Here is a 24,015-nt window from a genome sequence, read left to right as displayed (position 1 = left end):
TGTCAGTTATGAAGTGCACAATGTTAGTTATCGGGAAAGAAGAACTCTTCCTCTTTCCATTGATACCTAATTATGTTGAAAATTGTCATGCATGACTGACCACATGGACTTTAAAGACAACAATGACAAATTGCATTTTTCCAAGTTGGCGTATTAATGTGAAGGAACAATGCATGTCTGACTGCATGGATGAGATCTGTCAATGAAAGTGGTCAATCGTCAGGCCAGCCTGCACGACTGCAGATTCGTGTTTTAGGGTTTCTTCTATTTAACGTTTTATGGTTCAAAATCATCAACATGGCCACATTGTCGATATTTTTTTCCTTCCCATTGTGGCGAAACCATTACCCATTTTACTCTCTTCATATTCAAGACATGGTTTGCCACTGGGTTGAATTTGAACAGAGAAAAATGGATTGTGTGGGTTGGCCTCTGTGGGAGCGACCAAGTTATCGAACAAAAGGCCATGTTAAAGGTTATGGACCATAAAATGTCAGGAGAAAACCTTAACACAAACCCTAAACACAAAACCATAACACAAACCTGCATTCGTACAGGCTGGCCTACTTGGCAACTTTCATTGACAGATCTTATGCATGCAGTGAGATGTGCATTGTTCCTTCACATTAACACGCACACTTGGAAAACACATTCTGCCCATGATTTAAATGTGAACTTTAGCTTCATCCTTTCAAAAGTTATTAGCTTTGAAAGTGAAGAGTGAGCAAAGGATTTCAAGACATAAGAAAACGGCCTCTGAGACATACCCGATCATTCTACTCTTCCCCGAAAAAGCGTTGTAGAAAAACTGCCAAAAACACACTTTCTCATTCATGTTAAGATATCAAACTGAAGAATAAGATAGAAGGGGGATAGTTCTTTCAGAAAATATGAAAAACTCAAGATTGACTCGGTTGAACCATTTCACCTTTATTGAGTCCTTACATAAAATTAAGGGGTGCGACTTTTTGTTTGTTTTGTGATGCACGGTCATATATATATGTCATGCACCAACAGAACACCCGTCAGCACCGACATAACATCTGTCATACACCAACAAAACATTCTTGGATCAGCACCGAATTACTGCGACTGTTCACGCCATGTTTGCCAACTCCCACTCTCATGTCCCGAATGGACACTTTTATTCCACCCCACCCTGGTTTCACCAAGGCACATCACGGTTCTCCGTCACACCTCCCCCAAACAAGAGGAAAATTATGAATGTAACTTTTCGACTATAAACACCTTCGTTGTAAGGCTTACTTCACTGTTCTTGCTTACTACACGTATTCAGCTCACACGATCACAAACTCAAATAGTTTTGGGTTGTTTTCTCACAACCTCACCTGGCATACTACACTTATAATTACTGATTTTGAGCCTTATCAGAATCAGTTAACTCCGGCATCATATTGTCCACTTTTAGAACAGTATATGAAAATTTGACAAGCCCCCTACAAAACATGTAAATACAATATTAATATGCCTACCGTAATACATATGTGAAACTGTTTTCAACGGGTGCACATACGGGTGCACATAATCCGGAAAGATTACACCAAATGTAATCAATCATTTTTCCAGTAGTATCAATATTTTGACTAAGACTGTGCTTTCTGGTAGTCTCGACTGTAATTATATCCTCACATACTTGACCAATAAACTTACATACATGTAACTTCAGGCAATAATAGTATTTTTGTTTTTGGTAACACATACGCTTCATCTTTAAATGTGAAAACCAAAAATACACTTTCTTCATGAAATTGTGCTGACTGTCGCGAAGATATGTCTTTTTCTCCAACAAACTTTCACTGGAATTTCACTGAATGTGGCAACAGCACACATCTCTTGATTATAACAACATCGTATTTAAACACTATGGCACATGTGCACATCTACTCAATGTACTTGCTAATAAATCTTATACTTATGTCAACTCTGCGTCATAAAACAAAAACAAAAAAATTAACCACCGGACATTTCTCTTTGTCACTCCACACATTATGTTTTATCACTCGTTAGCATGTTATAATATGCAATGTATGTGCAAACTCTGGAAAATATCGGGATCATATTCGACACACAAATGTGACTGTCACTCTGTAACGAAATACATATACAGGTTATTAATGTACAGAAGTGACATTATATCTTGGCTTCTTTATGCCTCATTGTCACTCGACACTTCTTCATTAATGCAAAACAACACAAATTCTTTTTGTTTAACCAATCGGTTAACATATGACTAATAATTTGATCAACAGTTTTCCTGTGACTGGCCGTTTGTGTTTTGCTATACTGTTTTTGCATTTGCTAGCATTAACTCTGTAACGTATCGGTATACATAACAATATGAATCTTTTGACTCTTTGAACTGAAGCACAGCTTTTACTGTAATCTTACACACAACAACTGCTGTATCCTGACGCTTCCTGTAATGATGGCTTTTCAAAATATCACACAATGCTTGGCGTGTAACACATCATGAAATTTTCAAGTAACGTCTCCTTATAAAGACAGAATATTGTGTACTAGTACTTTCTCATACTTCCTAGCATCACTCACATACCGTTTTCGTTTAAAACAAACATGATTGACATGAATACACTTTCCTCCTTCACAGATCCTTGGGAAAGGAAAAAAACTGAAGGAGAATACCTAAACACATGTATACATTGTTATGTACACACAAAAAGTCAACATCAGTTTCTTGTATGTTTTGAGTCTTGTTTGAAATGTTGTGCTTGATGTAGGTTTCACTGTAGGTTTGAGATTTTTATCGTTCGGCATTATTATCAACGCGTACACAGTTTCAAACTCGCGACAAAGCGTCTGCTAATTTGTTGTCCTTTCCTGCTATGTGCACAATTCTCAGTGGGTACAGCTGGAGAATCAAACTCCAACGGAAGAGACGCTGATTCTTGTGCTTGAAGCGTTCTAAGAATATCAATGGCTTATGGTCAGTGTACACCACGATGTCTCTTCCACCGTTCAAATACGCTTCGAAATGTTGCACGGCTAGAACGACACTGAGGCATTCCTTCTCCACAGTTGAATACTTTTGCTGATGGCGATTCAGTTTTTTGGAGAAGAAACACACGGGTTTGCTGTGTCCGTTGTCGTCGTCCTGAAGTAGCACGGCTCCTACTCCTCGGTCACTAGCATCCGTAGCCAGCTGGAAGCTCCTCTCGAAGTTTGGTGCGATGAGCACAGGATCGTTCATGAGGACGGCCTTCAGCTTCTGGAACGCATCCTGGCAGCTCGCCGACAACTGGAACGTTGTACCCTTTTTCAACAGGTCCGTCAAGGGCACCACCAGGTGACTGAAATTGGGGACGAATCTCCGGTAGAATCCGCACGTTCCCAAGAAGCGCTGAAGCTCACGTTTCGATGCCGGCACTGGGAAGTCCACGACATGGCTCGGACCTTGGCATCTCGTGGTGCGACGCTTCCTCGGCCTACCTTGTGACCTAGGTAGGTCACACAAGCTTTTCCAAACTTGCATTTGGCCAAATTCACCACGAGTCCTGCATGTGACAACCTCCGGAACAGCTCTCGAAGATGAGCAACATGCTCCTCCCACGTATTGCTGAAAACCAACACATCGTCTATATGGACAACACAATTATCATGACCAGCAATAGCTCGATTCATCATCCGTTGAAACGTGGCGGGGGAGTTTTTCATCCCGAAGGGCATGACACGACACTGGTATAACCCGGAGGGCGTGACAAACGCCGAGATCTCTCTTGCATCCTTGTCTAATGGCACCTGCCAATACCCTTTCATCAAATCCAATTTGCTGACATACTCAGCACTTCCTACCCGATCAATACATTCCTCAATCAAAGGAAGCGGAAACGAATCAATCTTGGTTATGGTAATGACCTTCCTGTAATCTATACAAAACCTGGACGCTCCGTCTGACTTCGGGACTAGCACTACTGGGGAACTCCAGTTTGAGTTACTGGGCTCTATGATTCCATTTGCAAGCATGAAATCTATCTCCTTATCCACCTGTTCTCTCTTAGCAGGATGAATCCGATATGGATGCTGCTTTATGCAGGGGCGTCACCAGCTTTTTTTCAAGGGGGGTGCGTTTCGACCCTAATGTAACGAGATTTTATTTTTTTTTTTTTTTTGGACAGACATTTGGAATACAGGCAGCTCTCGATCCCTAGACTTTTACTGTTTTTGATGGAAACCAAGCGGGGAAAGAGCACCGGCGTATCTAGGATTTCATCTTGGGGGGGGGGGGGCTGTTAGTATGCGAGGGAGCGAGCAAGAGGGGGGGAGGGGGAGAGGGTGTGAAAGTGCCTGTTGTCCCCCCCCCCCCCCCCTCCCATATGCACGGTGAGAACTTTTTGCATTTTGATGTTGTAAATGGTGCAATTTGATGCAGGCTATTTGCGTGTTTTTATCGACTTGAAACAGTCCCACTTGTTTAAGGTAGCAGTACATTTTGTTGGAATTTGTTGTTGATCAATGTGCCTATAAACTATATCATTTCAATAAACTTCTTGTATTGATTCTTACACTGATGTCATGAACGCGACCGAGCCCGAGCAAGCGGAGAGAGCGAGGGGGGATTTGATGCATGTTTTGCTTGTTTTATCGACTTGAAACAGTCCCATTTGTTTAAAGTAAAGCAGTATATTTTGATGTAGATAATTATCGAACAATTTGCCTATAGAATAGTATCATCCAAATAAACTTCCTGTTTTAATATTTACATTGAATATCATGAACGCCGCCAAGCAAGAGCGAGAGGAGTGAGCGAGGGGGAGAATGTGGGAGGGGGTGTCCCCCTCCCACGGTGAGCACTTTTTGCATTTTGATGTTGTAAATGGTGCAATTTGATGCAGGTATTTTGCGTGTTTTATCGACTTGAAACAGTCCCACTTGTTTAAGGTATCAGCACTTTTTGAAGTAAATTGTTATTGAACAATTTGCCTATAAATGGTATAATTCAAATAAACTTCAAGTAATAATTCTTACACTGATGTCATGAACGCGACCGAGCCCGAACAAGCGGAACAAACAAGGGGAGAGGTTGTTGGAAGGGGTTATCCCCCTATAAATGGATTATGGAATGACGGTGTGAAACGACAAATTACTGGCAGCAATATCGGGAGGATGACTTAACGATTACATGCGAGCGAGCGGAGCGAGCGAACTTGAAAATTTTGACATTTTACAGTCCCAAAACTGCCGTTTGTAGCCATATTTTTTTGCTTTGGAAATTAAGGGGGGGGTGCGCACCGGGCGCAACTGCTGGCAATTACTTGCAGCAACATCAGGTGAATGGCATAGCGATTATATGCGAGTAAGCGAAGAGAGCGAGCTTGAAAATTTTGACATTTTACAGTAAAAAAACTACTATTTGGAGCTATATTTTTTCGCCTTGGAAATGAAAGAGGGAGGGCGCACCGGGCGCAACTGCCGGTAATTACTGGCAGCAACATCAGGAGAAAGGCATTAAATGCGAGCGAGCGGAGCGAGCGAGCTTGAATATTTTGACATACAGTCAAAAAAAAAAAACCTGCCGTTTGTTGCTGTATTTTTTCGCTTTGGAATTTAAGGGGGCGCATCGGGCGCAACTCCTAGCAATAACACTTACTGGCAGCAATATCAGGAGAGCACAACGATTACATGCGAGCGAGTGGAGCGAGCGAGCTTGAAAATTTTACATTTTACAATCCAAAAGCTGCCGTTCTTAGCCATATTTTTTCGCTTTGGAAATCAAGGGAGGGGGCGCACCGGGCGGAACTGCTGGCAATTACTGGCGGCAACATCAGGTGAATTGCATAACGATTAAAATGCGAGCGAGCGAAGAGAGCGAGCTTGAAAATTTTACATTCTACAGTCCAAAAACTGCCGTTCTTAGCCATAATTTTTTCGCTTTGGAAATTAAGGGAGGGGGGCGCACCGGGCGGAACTGCCGGCAATTACTTGCAGCAACATTAGGTGAATTGCATAACGATTAAATGCGAGCGAGCGAAGAGAGCGAGCTTAAAAATGTTACATTTTACAGTCCAAAAACTGCCGTTCTTAGCCATATTTTTTCGCTTTGGAAATTAAGGGAGGGGGCGCAACGGGCGGAACTGCCGGCAATTACTGGCAGCAACATCAGGTGAATTGCATAACGATTAAATGCGAGCGAGCTTGAAATTTTTACATTTTACAATCCAAAAACTGCCGTTCTTAGCCATATTTTTTCGCTTTGGAAATTAAGGGGGGGGTGGAGCGCATGCCACCGGGCGCAACTGCTGGCAATTACTGGTAGCAACATCAGGTGAATTGCATAACGATTCAATGCGAGCGAGCGAAGAGAGCGAGCTTGACAATTGTTGACATTTTACAGTAGGAAAACTGCCGTTTGTAGCTACATTTCTTCGCTTTGGAAATTAAGGGGGGGGGCGCACCCGGCGCAACTGCAGACAATTACTGGCAGTAACATCAGGGGAATTGCATAATGATTAAATACGAGCGAGCTTGAAAATTTTGACATTTTACAGTCCCAAAACTGCAGTTTGAAGCTATATCTTTTTTGCTTTCGAAATTAAGGGGGGCGCACCGGGCGCAACTGCTGGCAATTATAAGCAGTAATATCAGGAGAATTTAAATGCGAGCGAGCGGAGCGAGCGAGCTTGAAAATTTTGACTTTTATTTTTTACAGTCCAAAAACTGCCGTTTGTAGCTATACTTTTTCGCGTTGGAAATGAAGAGGGGGCGGGGGGGGGGGGGGGCGCCCGGTGCGCTACTCCCCCTGGATCCGTCACTGGTAGTCAAGGGTGTCGGTTTATGTTCATGACTGGGGGAGGTATGACCAGCGAGGTGGCGTCGAAGTGACCAAGCATTGGAAGGATGTCCAAAATCTATCTAAATGGTAAACACTATAGAATACACTTGTACCAATAGATATGTATAAAATCAGTGCTGCCAGAACCAGGGGTGGGAATTGTTTTTGCCCACGATTTTTTTTTTTTTTTTTTTTGTCCCCGATGCAAAATTCAAAAAAAAAATAGATTAAAAAAAATCATAATTACTTAGGGTCCGGCGTTGAGCTCGCTCGCAGACTGAAGTTTTTTTTTTTTTTTTTTAAAGGGTCTGAAGGGGGGTGCGTTCGCACCCAACGCACCCCCCCCCCCCCCCTGGTGACGCCCATGTTTATGGGTGCATTTTCACCAACCGTATCATCTACCGTATGCACAGTGTCTTTCGCACAGCCCAATTTATCACTGCAAACCTCCGGAAATTCCTGGAAGATGTCGACAACATCTTGCCTCTCCGAATCAGACAAATGACTGAGCAGTAACTCTGGATTTTCTAGTGCCTTTGAGTTCTCTACTCGCGGAATCATTCCTGACTTGAAACTCACTCTCTGAGAATCTGGACTCACAATTGCACCTACATCTTCTACACGTTCATGGTATTTCTTCAACATATTAAAGTGACACACTCTCTTGGTCTTTCTACGATCAGGCATGCTCACCACATAAGTCTCCTTCCCAAGCTTCCTCTCTACTACATAGGGACCACTGAATTTAGCCTTCAATGCATCTCCTGGCAATGGAAGTAGAACCAAGACTTTGTCTCCAACCTCAAACACACGACTCTTTGCCTTTCGGTCAAAGATTTCCTTCATTGTCTGTTGCGAAGACTTCAAGTGTTCTCTCGCCACTTCATTCGCTCTCACAAGACGCTCTCTGAACATGGAAATGTAGTCTAAGGCATTGGAATCCTTGTCTTCCTCATCAGACAACAGCTGCTCCTTCACAACTCAGGGGCCCTCTTGGCTCATGCCCAAACACCAACTCAAAGGGGGAGATATCCATTGGATTCATTAGGCACTTCACGAGCAGCGAAGAGAAGAAAAGGGATACCTTTATCCCAGTCACTGGGATTATCCTGACAGTAGACCTTCAACATCGTCTTTAGCGTCTGATGATACCTTTCTAAGGCCCCCTGTGATTGCGGGTGATATGCAGACGACTTGATCTGTTGAATACCAAGCTGGTACATCAACTCCTGAAAGACACGAGACATGAAATTGCTACCTTGATCCGACTGTATTTCTTTTGGTAGCCCGTACCTAGTAAAGAAAGTCAACAAGGCATCCAGAACTGACTTAGCAGTTATGCTCCTCAGCGGAAATGCTTCTGCGTATCTCGTGGAAACATCCATCACAGTCAATAAATACTGACATCCCGACTTGGACTTCGGTAATGGACCAACGCAATCTACCATCACACGGCTAAATGGCTCCTCAAAAGCCGGAATAGGAATCAACGGCGCAGGTCTAATGGCATGTTGTGGTTTTCCTACCACTTGACATTCATGACACGTTCGACAAAATTCAGACACATCCTTTCTCATCTTAGGCCAGAAGAAGTGAGCTCTGATCCTACACAAAGTCTTCTTGACACCCATGTGTCCGGCCATTGGAATTTCATGTGCAAGACGTAGAATTTCCTTTCGATACGGCGGTGGAACAACTGTCTGGTCGACAACCGTCCAGTCCTCATCTGCGGGACGATCTGGAGGACGCCATTTCCTCATCAAAACACCAGACTTTACATAAAAACATTCTGGCACTCCCTTCGCCTCATCTACAGTCAATGCACCCTCTCTCAACTTCAACAATTCCTCATCTTCCATCTGTGCTTTGATTAAAGCCGGCTGACTGAACACACCTTCTTCCCAACTTTGTTCTCTTTCATCTTCACGAGTCACCTTTCCAAAGAATGTGTCAACAAGAGAAATTTCACTTTCAGACTCTTTTCTCTCACGCTCTGCTTCACTTGCTCGAAACCTTGTGATAGCACATGTTGGAAATACTTCTGGAAATTCGTCGACAAGTTTTTCGGTTTCCTGTTCGTACACTGGGACTTCGGAAACAACCGGAAGGACACTCACTCGACCACCTGCAAGGTCATTACCAAGCAAAAAGGAAACTCAATCCATAGGGAGAAATGGAGCAATTCCCACAATCACTTCCCCTGAAATCAGTCCACTATCCAAATTCACACGGAATAGAGGGACCGCCTGCGTTCCTCCGTTGACATCATGTATCAGTACTTTTCTACCCGTGTTACAGTCTATGGGCATACTCTTCACATCACCTACCATGAGGGACTGTGTAGCTCCAGTATCACGAAGGATGACAACCGATACTCTAAATTCAGCAATGGTCACTGTACCCTTGGAAATGAAGTCCTTGTACTTGTCATCCACATGACCACTTGAACACCTATCTGTCATTTTTGAGACACTGCTTTTCACAACATTTGGATGACGCTGTTCATCACTTACACTTGACTTAACAAAACCATTGGTGGCTGCTTGGTACTGTTTCTCTTTTGTTTCAGCATCTGAACTGTTCTGCGAACGTGTGTCTGCATGGACTAAACCATGTGTTGCTTTTTGCTTTTGTTTTTCTTTTGCTTCATTCTGTTCCAGCAATCGCCTACATTCGGACTTAATGTGACCTGTTTTCCCACAGAAAAAGCATCTCACCTCTTTGTATTGAGGCCGTGGCGATTTTGGGCGCTCTTTCTGTGATTCAGTATGTCCTTTATCCCTGCGTTCACTACTGTGCCACTTTTGAGTGTCAGAATTTCTCAACTGATCAAACTTCCTCTTTCCCTCAGGACTTTTTGTTTTCACCTTATGTGTCAACTCATACTGGTCAGCGGTGACTGCTGCACTCTTTACATCATGTACTCTTCGATCTTCCAAATATGTTCTCAGATCTGGAGGTGTCGATTTCTTAAACTCCTCCATCAACACTATCTCTCTCAAATTTTCATAAGTGAGCTCTACTTTCATTGATCGAACCCATCGATCAAACAGAATTTCTTTTTCTCTCTGAAACTCTACGTAGGTCTGTCCCGAACCTCTCCTATATCCTCGAAACTTTTGCCTGTAGGCTTCTGGGACTAACTGATAGGCAAGAAGGACTGCTTCCTTAACTGTGTCATAGTCATTAGCCTCCTCATCCGAGAGAGCAGACACTACTGAATGTGCCTTGCCTGTGAGCTTTTGTTGTACTATCATAGACCAATATTTCTTCTCCCACTCCAAATTCCTGGCTATTCTCTCAAAGGAGAAAAAGAAAGAGTCTACATCCTCTTCATCAAAGCGGGGGACTGTGTTTGCCATTTTTGCAATGTCGGGCGTCTTTGGTCTCGACATAGTAACATTAGGCCTATCCCCTGGAACGCTACTGTCCTGGGCCTGGGTCAACTCAATCTGACGTTGCATTAACTCTTGTTCAAGCCTCAGATTTTCTACCTTCACTTTTTCTTTTTCTAACTCCAATCTAGTCAGTTCTAGTTGTGTAGAATCTACCCTCATCTCACTAGGTCTAGTATTAGTAGTACTTGGAGCAGTTTTTTCTACCAGCACTCTCAATCTCATCTGTACTCTCACTCTGGTCTGTGTGTTCATATTCTACACCACCCAGTTCAAGCTTCTTCACCAGAACTGCAAAGATTTCTTTCTTTCGACTGCACTCTCTGATATCAGCATCTACATGAGTTGCAACCTCAATCAATTGGGCTTTCACTAACCCTCTCAATCTACCAAGAGTGACATCTTTCACAAACTCTGCAGCATCGAACTTGGCTGCCATGATTATTCACATCTAGCTTTCCGACTAGATTTCAAGACTACGTCGCTATCGCAACTTCCTACAGTACACTCCACGGCGTACCGAACTCACAGAACTCTTACACATAGAAGAATCACTCGCCGCCCGTTTTGTCGCCGTCGCTCGACTCATTGTCACGTGACGTCCGCCATTTTACTTAGCGGAACTTTTTTGCGTGCAAATCCCAGCAGACGCTATCCACATACAGTGACTGCATGTTGTACCGTGTTTTTCTGACCCTGAGCGAGGCATTAAAATGCCGTAGTGTGCGGCTGTAAACTGCACAAATCACTTGACAAAAGGATTTGGAAACAGGTAAGTTTGACACCAAGCCATGATGAGAATAACAAGTAATTAATTCCCCAAGTAACGTTACAGTTAGGCGGGTCGGTCGTATGTTGGCTTTCTTGTGAGCGCAGTAGCAAAGGTAGTCCCAGACACTGGATTTTGTGTTTGCCGTCGACATATCTGTTTACCACCAACTACCAATATGCAAAATTAAAAAAAAAAAATCAAGTAGGCCTAATTTAGGCCCTGGGGCTATACACTCTGTACGTTGTGTGTTGGGGCAAGCAGCTTTGTACATGAAAAAAAAAGTACTATCTATTTATGTAAATTTGAGCTTAGGTGTAAACTTTACACGTAGATTTATTCTTGTCTAGCTAGAGTCACAGTACCAGTGGTGGGTCAGTGCCAGTGACAACACTACAGTCGTTTAGATTCTAGATTGTCTAGACTGACTGTGTACTCTAGTATTAAAGTAGAGTAATAGTAGTAGTAGTAGTAGTATACGAACAGTTGTAGGGTAGACTGAAGTTCCAATGATATTGATGATACTGAATAAATTTAACTATTCTAGTATATTACTCAAATTACTTACTTTGTACTAGGTAATGTCAGTGTCACGTCAGTACTGAGTCTGTAGATTCTAGTTTCTGCCCAATTTCTGGTAACCTTTATCTGTTTATTTTTACTTCTGTCTGAATTAGCTAGACCTGACTGATGCGTAACTCACTAACTGTTATTGCGCTGACATGTAAGTCTCTTCTTACAACAAAGTTAGGGGTGATATTGGATATAAACTGTCAGCTGCCGGTGCCTTGTTATTAATCTTATCAGGAGCTTTCCATGGACCATGTCCATGCATGCAATCATCATCATGCTTGCCATAGTTGTATTGTAGGTACACATGTTTTATGATTATGAATATGAGGTCTATACAAATCTGATATGGTAATTATTTTCACATGTATCATATGTTCTCTGTGTGTTAAAAATCTTAGATTTCCAAGAAGGAGTGTTGCTCTTCGCCAAAGAAATGGATTGTGAACATGAGAAGAGACCACTGGATTCCAAAACCATACCGGTACTCTACCTTGTGTTCTGACCACTTTGAAGAGAAGTACTTCGATCGCACCGGCCAGATAACAAGGCTGCGGGCAGATGCTGTACCAACTTTATTCAACTTTCCACAACATCTCATGAGGGTACATGCAGAAGAACAAATTTTAATTTTGCATGATAGGTGTTTGAAATTTGAGTTTTAGTTTTGAAATCCGTCCGACCAGGAGCAGACATATACCCTTGTGTGTATGTCTGCTTCAGAAACGGATTTTAATCGACCATCACATCGCATCCTGGTCGCTGATGAAGAATGCGATATCTAAATAATGCGCTTTCCTCGCCAGGATAAAGCGTTTTGAGGTCTATTGCCATTTTAGATTTTTATCACATTCACTTCTGTTCTTTCAAACTATATTGCAGGATTTCATTTTAAATGGTGCTTAACCTAACAAGAGCAAGTGCAATTTTGCACTACATGTGGATATGAATGTATTGCCTTCGTTATCATTGCCAAGAATGCCTTTCATATTCTTGCCAGACAGTGTCCATTATTCATGGATTTATTTTTATGTTGTTGCCACATTGCCAATTTAATGCATGTTCATAAAACATTGCTTTCGCAATATGCAATATTTGCCATACATGTATTTGCGAGACTTGTCTTGCCTACATATTGTTGCCACGTTAACATTTCGTACTATACCATTATAGTATGTTTTCACATTCATAAGGATTTCATTTTGAATTGCGCTTGAAGCGAACAAGTGCAAGTGAAATCATGGATTATACAGTACAAATTGTATTGCCTTTGATATTTTTGTTAATATTCTTGCCAGTGTCCATTATTCATGGTTCTATTTTGCTGCCATATTGTATGCTAAGTGATTGTACATGCATTTGCTTTCATGATATACAAGACATGTAGTTGTCATAAATTTTTGTGACACTGTCTTGTTTTGCCTACATGTACATACTTTGAGATACAGTGTAGTATGTTTTCACACTCTTTAGATTTCACTTTGAATATCGTTTGAAGCAAACGGGTGCGTGTGAAATCTTGCATTATACAGATGTTCATGTATTGCCTTTAGTTGATATTGTTATGCCAAGAATGCATTTGATATTCTTGCCCGACAGTGTTCATTATTTATGGATTTTATGTTGTTGCTATATTGCATGATAGTTGATTATACAGGCATTTGCTTTCGTGATATACAACATTTGTTGTATATATCTGTGATACTTGTTGTGCTTACATGTTGTTACCAAATTATGTTTTCATACTACACAGTGTATGGGATAGTTTTTGTTAAACTCATTACTAAGGATTTAATTTTGAATCATGCTGAGCTAACAAGTACAAGTGAAATCTTACATTTACAAATGTATTGCCTTTAATACTGTTGCCAGGAATGCCTTCGGTGTTCTTTTCAGTGTCCACAATTCGTAGATTTATATTGCCATAGTGCATGCGGATCAACACAATATGTTTTCATACTATACCATAGTGCGTTTTTACACTCATTAGGATTTTCTTTTTGAATCACGCTTGAAGCTATCAAGGGCAAGTGAGCGTTGTGCACTATATTGATGTATTGCCTTAGACAGTGTTCATTATTCATGAATTTTATGTTGTTGCCCTATTGCATGTCCATTATAGATGTATATATGCATTTGCTTTTGTGATTACAATAGTTGTCACAAATTTGCGACACTGGTGGTCTTGCCTATCATTTGCATAATATGTTCCTGACGCATGTACTGCCTGTGATTATAGCCGCCGTATTAGGTATGATAATGGTACGTGTACTTCAAGCAAATGGTATATCACTGTACTGTGGTTGATTCTCAGCAATCAACTTTGACCTTGATAAATGTCAAATAAATTGTAAAAAATCAGGAAAATTAACTCTGTCCAACTTAACTTCCTTTTTTTGTGGGAAGACAATCTTGAAAGGAGTTCATGCTTGTAATGTGTGTGTGTGAGTGTGTGAATATATATATATATATATATATATATATATATATACATATATACATATATAATATATGTAAATAAATATAAATATATATATATACATACATACATACATAATTATATATATATATATATATATATATATATATATATATACATGTATATTGATTGAGTACCGGGTAGTCTACATGTTGGTGCAGCAATATCATGATATCGCAAGTAAAACAGGAACCAAGTTCATGTTGATCACCAACAATTTATTTACAGCACACAAATATTTGAGCGATTCGCTCTTCTCAAGTGTTGTTGCAAATCGCTCAAAAATTGGTGTGGTGAAATAAATTGTCGGTGATTAGCATGAACTCGATTTCTGTTATTTCATGTATACAGATATACAGTGTATATATGCCTATAGGCCTATTGCTTCCTATATCAATATGTGCAATAGTGATAACTACATTGTACAATGTACTACACACTACTAATGATAATGATCACAGCAGGAATATAGATAATTAAGGTGATGTTGTCTTCCAAATTTCTAATATGTTGAACGAGTATATGTCAAATGGGGAAGATGTATTACATGATCATATCCACAAATCATACATTTTTACAACTGGACTGACTGGAAATTTAATTTGACCTGTTTAATGGGAGAAAAATCAAAAGCACGAACACACATCTTCTTACAATATCATTGGAGGGGAAAAAATGCAAGACATAGGGTTGAGAGGGGTATCAGAAAAATGGCAGGACACAGACAAGGACAGGCGCGCGTCTTAGATTATTTTATACCAAAGCAGATCACGTCTCCGAAGTCAAATAGATCTATCCGAAAGGGGAAAAAACACTTGTTTCAATACAGACAACTTTCAGGGAAGAGTGTGAAATAAATAACACAAATGAGTACATGAATCTGTGGTCAACGCTGGATTGAGAAGTACCGTTTGACAGTTTACAAGTTCAAGTAAATATCAAGGGCTATAGCGGCTGTCATACTGTCCGATCAGTGAGTTGACCGTACCGTACTCGCGAGGAGCTGCGGAGGTTCCGCTAAGCAACATGGCAGCGTGTGCACTGAGGCGTCACATCCGGGGCGCGCGGTGGCGACACCGAGCTCAGCGGGTTGTGAATGGGTGTGATTCTTCTATGTGTAAGAGTTCTGCGTAAGAGTTCTGTGACCGAACTACGAGAATAGTCTAAGCAATTCAGACCGAACAAACACTCGTATATCTCGAGGCCAATTTCCTCGTAAAGCCACATCTAACGATGTTAATCCAAATAACCAGAAAGTGACACACTAATCTGAAAAAATGACATAAAGGAAACGATAATACGTACCCTTCCTTTCCAGCAATTACTGCTGCAACCCTGGTATTCAGCTAGCGAGAAGACCAGTAGCAGTACAAGTGCGCAAAACATACTCATCGCATCGCTTCGCGAATCGCACTTCCATTCACAACCACTGCTAACGCAGCCCCATTACACATACCGTGCAATGTCACGCAGTACAATACCGCTACGAACGAACGACACGGTTACGTTCGCTACCCTGTGTACACATCTCACATGAGTGCGAACACTACACATACCTCCAGCAGGCATCAATGATTACAACGATGTACCAAACACCGAAATACTACCAAAAGACGGCTTGTTTGTATGTTCATTTCCCGGACATGTTCCCCACATGTCATGCGCACCAACAGAACACCCGTCAGCACCGACATAACATCTGTCATACACCGACAAAACATTCTTGGATCAGCACCGAATGACTGCAACTGTTCACGCCATGTTTGCCAACTCCCACTCTCATGTCCCGAATGGACACTTTTATTCCACCCCACCCTGGTTTCACCAAGGCACATCACGGTTCTCCGTCACAATATATATATATATATATATATATATATATATATATGAAGAGTTTGTTTGCAAAAACCGATAAGTCCATATTTGGCAAATGGAGATATTTGAGATTAAAGGTTAAGAAAAATAAAGAGAATAATACGAAAATTTTTGCTTCTTTTGACCATAACTTCAAAAAATATGCCTTTATATGTAGTGACCAATATATCATTTAAAAGGTATTATTTTGTACTTTATCACAGAGATCGTACTTCAAAATCTTCAAAAATGGACTTATCGGTTTTTGCAATTAAACCCTTCATATATATATATATATATATATACATTACACAAATATACCCTATGGGTACTCCGAAAACACCCTTCCGAGATGAGAAACCTACACACAGCTGCCATCTTTCTCGGGCATTTTTCCTTCTCCTGTTTTTATCTTTATGGTATATTTCAGCACATTTTTTTTTAGATAGGTATACCGTATTATATACCACACATTTTTAATGACTCTTTATTCGAGCTTCGTTCAATGCCACAAAAAGCACATTCACAAAGGTAAAACTTTATACAGAGACAAACATTATACACTGACATTAGGCCAAAAAAAAAAAAAATTGTTAGCTCGTAATTGTCAAAACCGAATGAGGGTCGTTTTTTTTTTTTTTTTTTTTTTTTTTTTATGTGATACGCTATCAGCGTATCACCTATTGTGATTGTCAAAATCTCTCTTTATTTTGTTTTATTCTTCTTTCTTTCTGGACAATTTTGTGTCGTCAATATCTCAAGAATGACATTACGGAATAACATGACATTTTCAGTCAACATGTCTCATGACAAAATCTAGCCACAATAAGGTTTTCATGACAGTAACATATCTATGACGTCATCTAGGCGCCATTTATAGTTTATATTCACAGTTTATATTTACAGTTATAGTTTATATTTACAGTTATACTGCTGCCTGTTTTTTTTTCTCTCTCTCCACAACTTTCTCAGATGTGTTCTGATTTATAATGGTTGATTGGGGGGAACGCCAGAATGGAGTGCATCTTTCTTTTAAATATACATACTGTATATTTTTTTCATGAATTCTAAAATACTCACTCCATGCTTTACTACAAACTTACGGTATAATGCAAAAGGACCCTTTTTGAGGGGTTTTGGTATATTCATTTTCTATGATGCAGTGTACTTTACTTTAATAATGAACCTTATCTTTAACTACACCAACTCAATTTTAAACTCAGTTCATGGACCAAACTTAAGTCTGCAATTATTGTAAATTGTATCAGGGAGGGGAGGGTGGGTTGGCAGTCGATATCTCATGACTCTAAGAAATGTATAGTTTGACATTTTTTGTCACCTTATTATCACTTGTGATGACAGTGATGTGCTCTAAGATAGAGCCAGTGTTGTACATGCTTATTTTTCTTTTGTTTGTTTTTGCGTTTTTGTCCAAATGTTACATTTTCGTATTTATTAGCAATGCCAAGTGTGCATGTCTGCTCTTAGGGAAGGTCACATGTTCTCAATTCTTAATTGAACCTACAGAAATGTTATTCGCACCAGTTGAATCTATGTATCCACTGTATCCGTTGTATACATTGTTTCACGCGTTATCCAATCGAGTGACACATTCCATTCGTGTTTGCAGAACCCCAGTACTTTTTATTCGCTCACTCGCTATTTGCACTTCCGAATTCCATGCGTTGATGCTGGTGTATTTTTCCCCGTTCTTACGTAAACATGTTTTCCCAATGTCGGCAATAGCTACTCAGGTGCATACATGTCCCCAGGACAAATATTATACCGTGTCTTTTACCACCATGTATCTTGGTCAATGGCAATATGTCATGTTTAGTATTCCTGCTCATTTTGTCACATTTCTCAACGAAAATACTGTGGAAAATAGAATGATTTGCATAGAGTTTTATCCCAAAGAATATGAATGATACTCTTGCAGATGTTCAGTTATCGGAAGGTGGAAGTTCCGTAACCACTACAAATAATGAGAACGATGATAATTTTGCTTCTAAAATGTTCTTAACTACAGAATCTGATGAATTAAAACTAGATTTTGATCTAAATGACATTCCAGCATATGTGTTTTCTGCAAGTTACTGCTCAGAAAAAGATCTCATTTCATCATCCCATTCTGACCCAAATCAACTTTTCATTTCTCATTTTAATATAAGGAGTTTAAACCAACATTTTGATCAATTTCTTCTATTCATTGATGAACTACGATTTACTCATGGTGTCATCGGCCTCAGTGAAACATGGTTACAGGAGAAGTCACCTTCCTCCTTGTTTCACATTGATCAATTTAAACTTATAACAAACAATAGATTATGTAAGAAAGGAGGTGGAGTTGGTTTTTATGTCACAGAAAATTTAAACCATCGGTTATTAGAGGAGTTCAGTTTTATGACAGAATTTTTTGAAAGTATTTTCATCGAGATAAAAGTACCAAATAAAGGAAATGTAATTGTCGGGGAAATTTATAGGCCACCAAATTCGAATTTAACTGAGTTCGTTGAATTACTCGATGGCATTTTGTTGAACCAGTATTTCAGAAATAAAACATGTTTTCTTATGGGTGATTTTAATTTAAATCTTTTAAACTACGATAACCATAATTGTCAAGAATTTCTCAATCAAATGCTGTCTAAGTCTTTCATTCCTCTTATAAGAAAACCTACAAGAATCACTGATATTTCTTCTACTTTAATCGATAATATATTTGTTAACAAGTTATCTTCTCCTATTTCACCTGGTATTGTGGTTACTGATATCTCTGATCATTTTCCTGTGTATGCACTTATTGGTGACGTTGACACTCTGACAGAAAGTGCGCACAACACTTCCGGTTTTCGTATGATGTCAGAGTCAAATATTAACAGGCTTAGAGAAAAGTTAAAACTCGTTGATTGGTCGATTGTGTATAATCAAAATGACGTAAACTTATCATTTGATTTTTTCATAGATATTTTCATTACTCAGCTCAATACTGTTATCCCTTGCCGTAAATGTTTTAAATCAAATCATAAAAAAGTACCTCGGCAGCCATGGGTTACTAAATCACTTTTAAAATCCATTAATAAGAAAAATAAACTGTGTCGTAGATATCGTAAAGTACCCACTGTTATGAATAAGCCCCGATATACTCGGTATCGTAATATCCTTACTTCTTCATTACGGTTAGCCAAACGGATGTATTTCATGAATCAATTCGATAAATGCAAATATGATGTGAAGGGTACGTGGACGGTGATAAATCAGGCGTTGAAATGTAATACTGACAATAATGCTCCTAGTTATATTCAAGAGGATGATGTTCGTATTGACGACCCCATAGACATAGCTGAAGTTTTTAATGATTACTTTGTACACATTGGCCCAAATCTGGCTGACAAAATCCCTTCAGCGCACCAGGAATTTCACTCTTTTCTGGATAATAGGAATGTGGCATCTTTATTTTTTGTACCGATTGTTGAAGATGAAATAATAAAGATTGTTGATAGATTAAATAACAAAAAAAGTTCGGGATACGATGGAATCACAAATATTTTGGTAAAAAACGTGATTCATGAAATAATTTCACCCCTTACTTTTATTTTGAATCAATCCTTATCTAGTGGTAAAGTTCCTTGTAAAATGAAAGTAGCCAGAGTTGTTCCCATTTTTAAAAAAGGGCGAAAAGATTTTGTTAATAATTATCGTCCTATTTCCCTTTTAACTTCCTTTTCAAAGATACTCGAAAGACTTGTGTATAAACGTACCCTTAATTTTCTTCTTCAGTCAAAAATATTTACTGATTCTCAATTTGGATTTCGCAAAAAACATAGTACAACTCACGCATTACTCAAGTTTCATCTATCATCTATAGCTCATGCTATAGATGATGTATCTCATACTGTTGGTGTTTTTCTTGATTTTTCAAAGGCGTTTGATACAATAGATCATGATATTTTACTTTATAAATTAAATCATTACGGAATTCGGGGTAAGGCGCTAGAATGGTTTTCTGGTTATCTGACAAATAGAAAACAATTTGTAAGTATCCACGGTCACGATTCCCAACCTAAGTTAATTTCTTGCGGGGTTCCTCAGGGTTCCCTGTTAGGTCCACTTCTTTTTATTTTGTATATCAACGATATTCAGAACTCATCTAAGATCCTTTCCTTCCTTTGTTTTGCAGACGATACAAATTTGTTCTTTTCTCATCCAAATCCTGATGAACTTATAAACATAATAAATGAAGAACTTGTTTCTGTTCAATCTTGGATTTTTGCAAACAAACTTTCCTTAAACATTGAAAAAACTCATTATATTTTGTTTAGTAATTCCCCACCTGTACTACCTATTTCTGTCAAGATCAACAACATTGATTTGTCACAGGTCAACAGTACAAAATTTTTGGGTCTTTACATTGATAGTGATTTATCTTGGAGAACCCATGTTGGTTATGTAAGTAGAATTATTGCTAGAAATACAGGGGTTCTAAACAAACTTAGTTATTATTTTCCATGTAATATTCTACGAGTATATATTCAACTTTGATATCTCCCTATCTTAATTATGGGATTCTGGCGTGGGGAAATGCTTCTAAAAATCTTATCGATTTGTTATTTATTGTGCAAAAACGCGCTATTAGAATTGTAAACCACGCTGGATATTTCTCGCATACGAATGAACTTTTTATGAGCAATAAGATTTTGAAAATTCCTGAGTTATTTTCTTACAACGTTTGCCTGTTTATGTTTCAATTCTCAACTGGCCAATTACCAGATGCATTTTCCATAATGTTCACAAGAAACTATACAGTTCATGATTATCCAACCCGCCAACGTTATGCGTATCACCTTCCTCGTACCCGAACAATTTTTGCGAAAAAAACTATCATGTTCACTGGACCTAAGTACTGGAATGAACTCCCTACGGAACTTACAAGCTGCACCACTTTAACCTCATTCAAACGAAAATTAAAACAATATCTTTTGAGCAGCTACGGCATGCATATTGTATAGTACTTGTTGCTCAGTATTTCCTCCCTTGTCTATCTTATTTATCTTCTAGTAGTAGTCCGACGGGATCCTAACCATGTACATTATTATTCTTCGATCAGTCTGCCTGTTGCGCTCTCTAAGTTTTTATTGTTACACTCGATTGTTGGAATTCTTGCGCGTGGCAGCTGTCTGTTACCATGGTCACACGGCCTGCATGGTTTAGGACCCCACTGGAATTTGACACCTGAGCTCCATTGTCCTTGTGTGTATATTTTATATTCACGACAAAATTCTTTTAGCCCACCTTCCATTTATGTATTTATGCCAAACCGTCATCATCTATACCTCCACACCCACTTAAATCCTTACAATCTCAGTCGTTGTTCTCTCAATGTCCTTACTTGTAGAAGGTTATAGTTGCAACATGTGACCTTTCAGTGTTTTATTCTGTATTTTATATAGCAACATTTGATTTGATCTTGTTCGTTTTAATCGTATCCCCCAATTATAGTATGGTCTAAAAATATCTGTACTTATGTTTCCCCTAATCTGATTTTACCACGGGACCTGCGGCTCTATACAAGCTTGCTTTTACGCAGGCCCCATCATATTTTTCGCATTATGATCTCAGTTTAACTCGCATGTATACACACCTTGTGTATACCAAGACAAACTTTTGAACATTCCGGTGAAGTTCTATTTTGAATTATGTTCTGTATAGATTCGTATCAATTTACTTTATATTGTGATATATGTGAGAAATATGAAAATAAATTGTAATGAAATGAAATGAAATGAAATTTTGTGATTTTCGGACCATGTTACATGATCGATCATAACTTCATAACTAAAGGTCATTTCTGTATCATTTTCGGTGGACATAAAGTTCAGGTCACGCTCTATCTTACATTTTGATGCTAATTACGTAGGACATCATTACGTGCGCGTACGCGCGCGTCAAACTTTTAAAAGGCTCAAAACAACTTTCCAATGGGAAATCTCGAAGTTTCAGACAATTTTAAGCGTTTAAAACATTTTCTCGCGTGCGCGTCCGTCCGAGCAATTTCGCGCGCAGAGGGCGTAATCAACTTGAAAATGCAATTTTTTTGACTGACTTGGATTTCTGATACTTTGAGTAACAATATCCATTTATTTCTGATCGATTTTGACCTATAACAAAGGAATGCACTGGCGTCAAAGTTGAAATTCCGCGCGCGCGTCTTTCTGCAAATATAGTGAAAAAACATGTCTTTGTTTATTTCGCCATAGCTCTTTAAATCGTCCGTTGACCCTATATTTCTATTGCATGTTACAAAAGCATATGAATTTGAAATAACGTTTCAAGTACCAATATTGCCAAGAAAACTCGATGACGTCATCATGTCATCATCTGAAATCAAAAAAGTGGAATTGATTTTTTTGAGGTACTGTTTCTAACATTCATTTGCTCGTGTCTCTATTGTTTAAACTTAATATTACCCCAAATTCAGATATGTTTTGCTTTGAACATTTGCCTTTCAAGTCCATGTCATGGTTTTGAAATTTGATGACGCTATCATACTTTAAATTGTGATTAAAGGTAAAGACTCAAAATCGGACAAGTTTACGTGTTATGTCTATGGGAGGTGATTTTTTTTTAAACTATGCATTGACTTGACAACGTTTAAGCACCTTTATCTCAGCTGATTTTGCTTCATTTCCTCTGAAACTTAAGTATGTTGTAGCTCAGACAATAAGCTGCAGTCATCATGCATTTTATATTTTCAAATCTCTTCATTAGGTCGACAATTTTGTAGTTAAAAACTTAAAATGAGAATGCAATCTGTACGGAACGATTCCCGATTGTTCTTTGCAACTGTATATTGGTCGAATCCACGCGGCCACTTGAGGGAAGTTGAATAGCGCCATCTCAGTCAGCACTGTCACGACAGTATTATTATACATTTAAGTTTCGCATTTGATCTTCAGGACAGCCGGGTAGCGTAATCGATTAGCGCGCTGGGTGTTCGACTCCCGCAGGACTTTTCCCGTTCTTTGTTTTTCTTTTTTTTCGGCAGGTCAGCTTTACTCCGATGTCATTTATCATATTATTTTATCAAGTGTACGTAACCCGTGAACACGGCTGCTCTATTTCCCCTGTTTTGTATTGGAGTTTGGAGATTGGGTTTGCTTCATTAATTTTGTCACACTTAATGTTGTAAATTGCCCCTTGTTACAGTGTCCCGCTTGCCACCTTTCGTTTGCTCTTTCCTTTTCTCTTCATTGGTTATTGTTATACTGTAACAGGATAGGTAGGAACATGTACGTTTAAATAACTTGCAGGAATGGGAGCTGAATTGATTAACTCTAGTCCAGGTGTATGGCGTCTCGCTCATCTCTTTGAAATTCCAGGTTGTTATTGTTTGACCCAATAACGGAGTTGTAGATAGGTTTTATGTTGCTTTAGAGGTATCTTGTGCCACATGAATGGAAGGCATCACTGTTTAGTAGTAGTAATGAACTTTTTCATGTTGTAAATGATATAAAGATATGAATTTCACATCCAATCTTCGGGACAGCCGTGTGGCTATATAGTCGCTTAGCGCGCTGCATGGTCATTATGCACTACCTTAGGACGAGATGTTCGAGACCCGCAGGACGCTATTATTTTTTTTCTCTCTCTCTCTCTTTGTTTTTCTTTTGGCAGTTCAGCTTCATTCCGATGTCATTACCCCACGACATACAGTCACTCAAGTTCCTTTTTTTTGTCGGAGGCTGGAGGTTGGATTTGCTTCATTTATCAGAATACGTAATGTTGTAAATTGCCCTTGGTATACAGTGCGCCGCTTGCCACCTTTCGTTTTCTCTTTCCTTTTCTCTACGTTTTTTCCTGTTACACTGCACAAGACAGGTCAGAAAATAATTTACATAGCTCAACTGGAGCAGGAATGGCAACTGAATAAATTAACTCTAGGCCAGGTGTGTGGCGTCTAGCTCATCTCTTTGAAATTCCAGATTGTTATTGTTTGACCCAATAGCGGAATTGTAGACAGGTTTTCTGTTGCTATAGAGGTATCTTGTTCCACATGAGTAGAAGGCATCACTGTTTAGTAGTAGTAATGAACTTTTTCATGTCCCTCCATGTCAGTTATAGTGTGTTTAAAGGGGTTGTGTGT

At 39.3% G+C, this 24,015-nt stretch overlaps 1 protein-coding gene across 1 annotated transcript; it reads right to left on the bottom strand.

Annotated features, from left to right (window-relative positions):
- Positions 1-2,818: 2,818 nt before the first annotated feature.
- Positions 2,819-10,203, bottom strand: LOC139735311 (uncharacterized). The gene is made up of 4 exons (XM_071646397.1): positions 9,906-10,203; positions 7,893-8,933; positions 7,256-7,572; positions 2,819-3,595 (listed from the first exon to the last, which is right to left on the bottom strand). The coding sequence occupies exons 1-4, from the start codon at positions 10,201-10,203 to the stop codon at positions 2,819-2,821; spliced, it is 2,433 nt and encodes an 810-aa protein (XP_071502498.1).
- Between the last annotated feature and the right edge of the window lie 13,812 nt (positions 10,204-24,015).

Source organism: Diadema antillarum, unplaced genomic scaffold (genome assembly GCF_040938485.1).
Source record: "Diadema antillarum isolate AM-2024a unplaced genomic scaffold, OU_Dant_1.0 scf00000000, whole genome shotgun sequence".
Classification (NCBI taxonomy): domain Eukaryota; kingdom Metazoa; phylum Echinodermata; class Echinoidea; order Diadematoida; family Diadematidae; genus Diadema; species Diadema antillarum.
This window is presented reverse-complemented; position numbering and strand designations above follow the sequence as displayed.

Coding starts and splice junctions, on each gene's coding strand:
- LOC139735311 (XM_071646397.1), bottom strand. CDS start 10,203: ATGTCGAGACCAAAGACGCCCGACATTGCAAAAATGGCAAACACAGTC. Junction 8,934..9,905: donor GTTTCGAGGATATAGGAGAG/GTTCGGGACAGA, acceptor ATGACCTTGCAG/GTGGTCGAGTGAGTGTCCTT. Junction 3,596..7,255: donor TCTTCCAGGAATTTCCGGAG/GTTTGCAGTGAT, acceptor GTTGGTTTTCAG/CAATACGTGGGAGGAGCATG.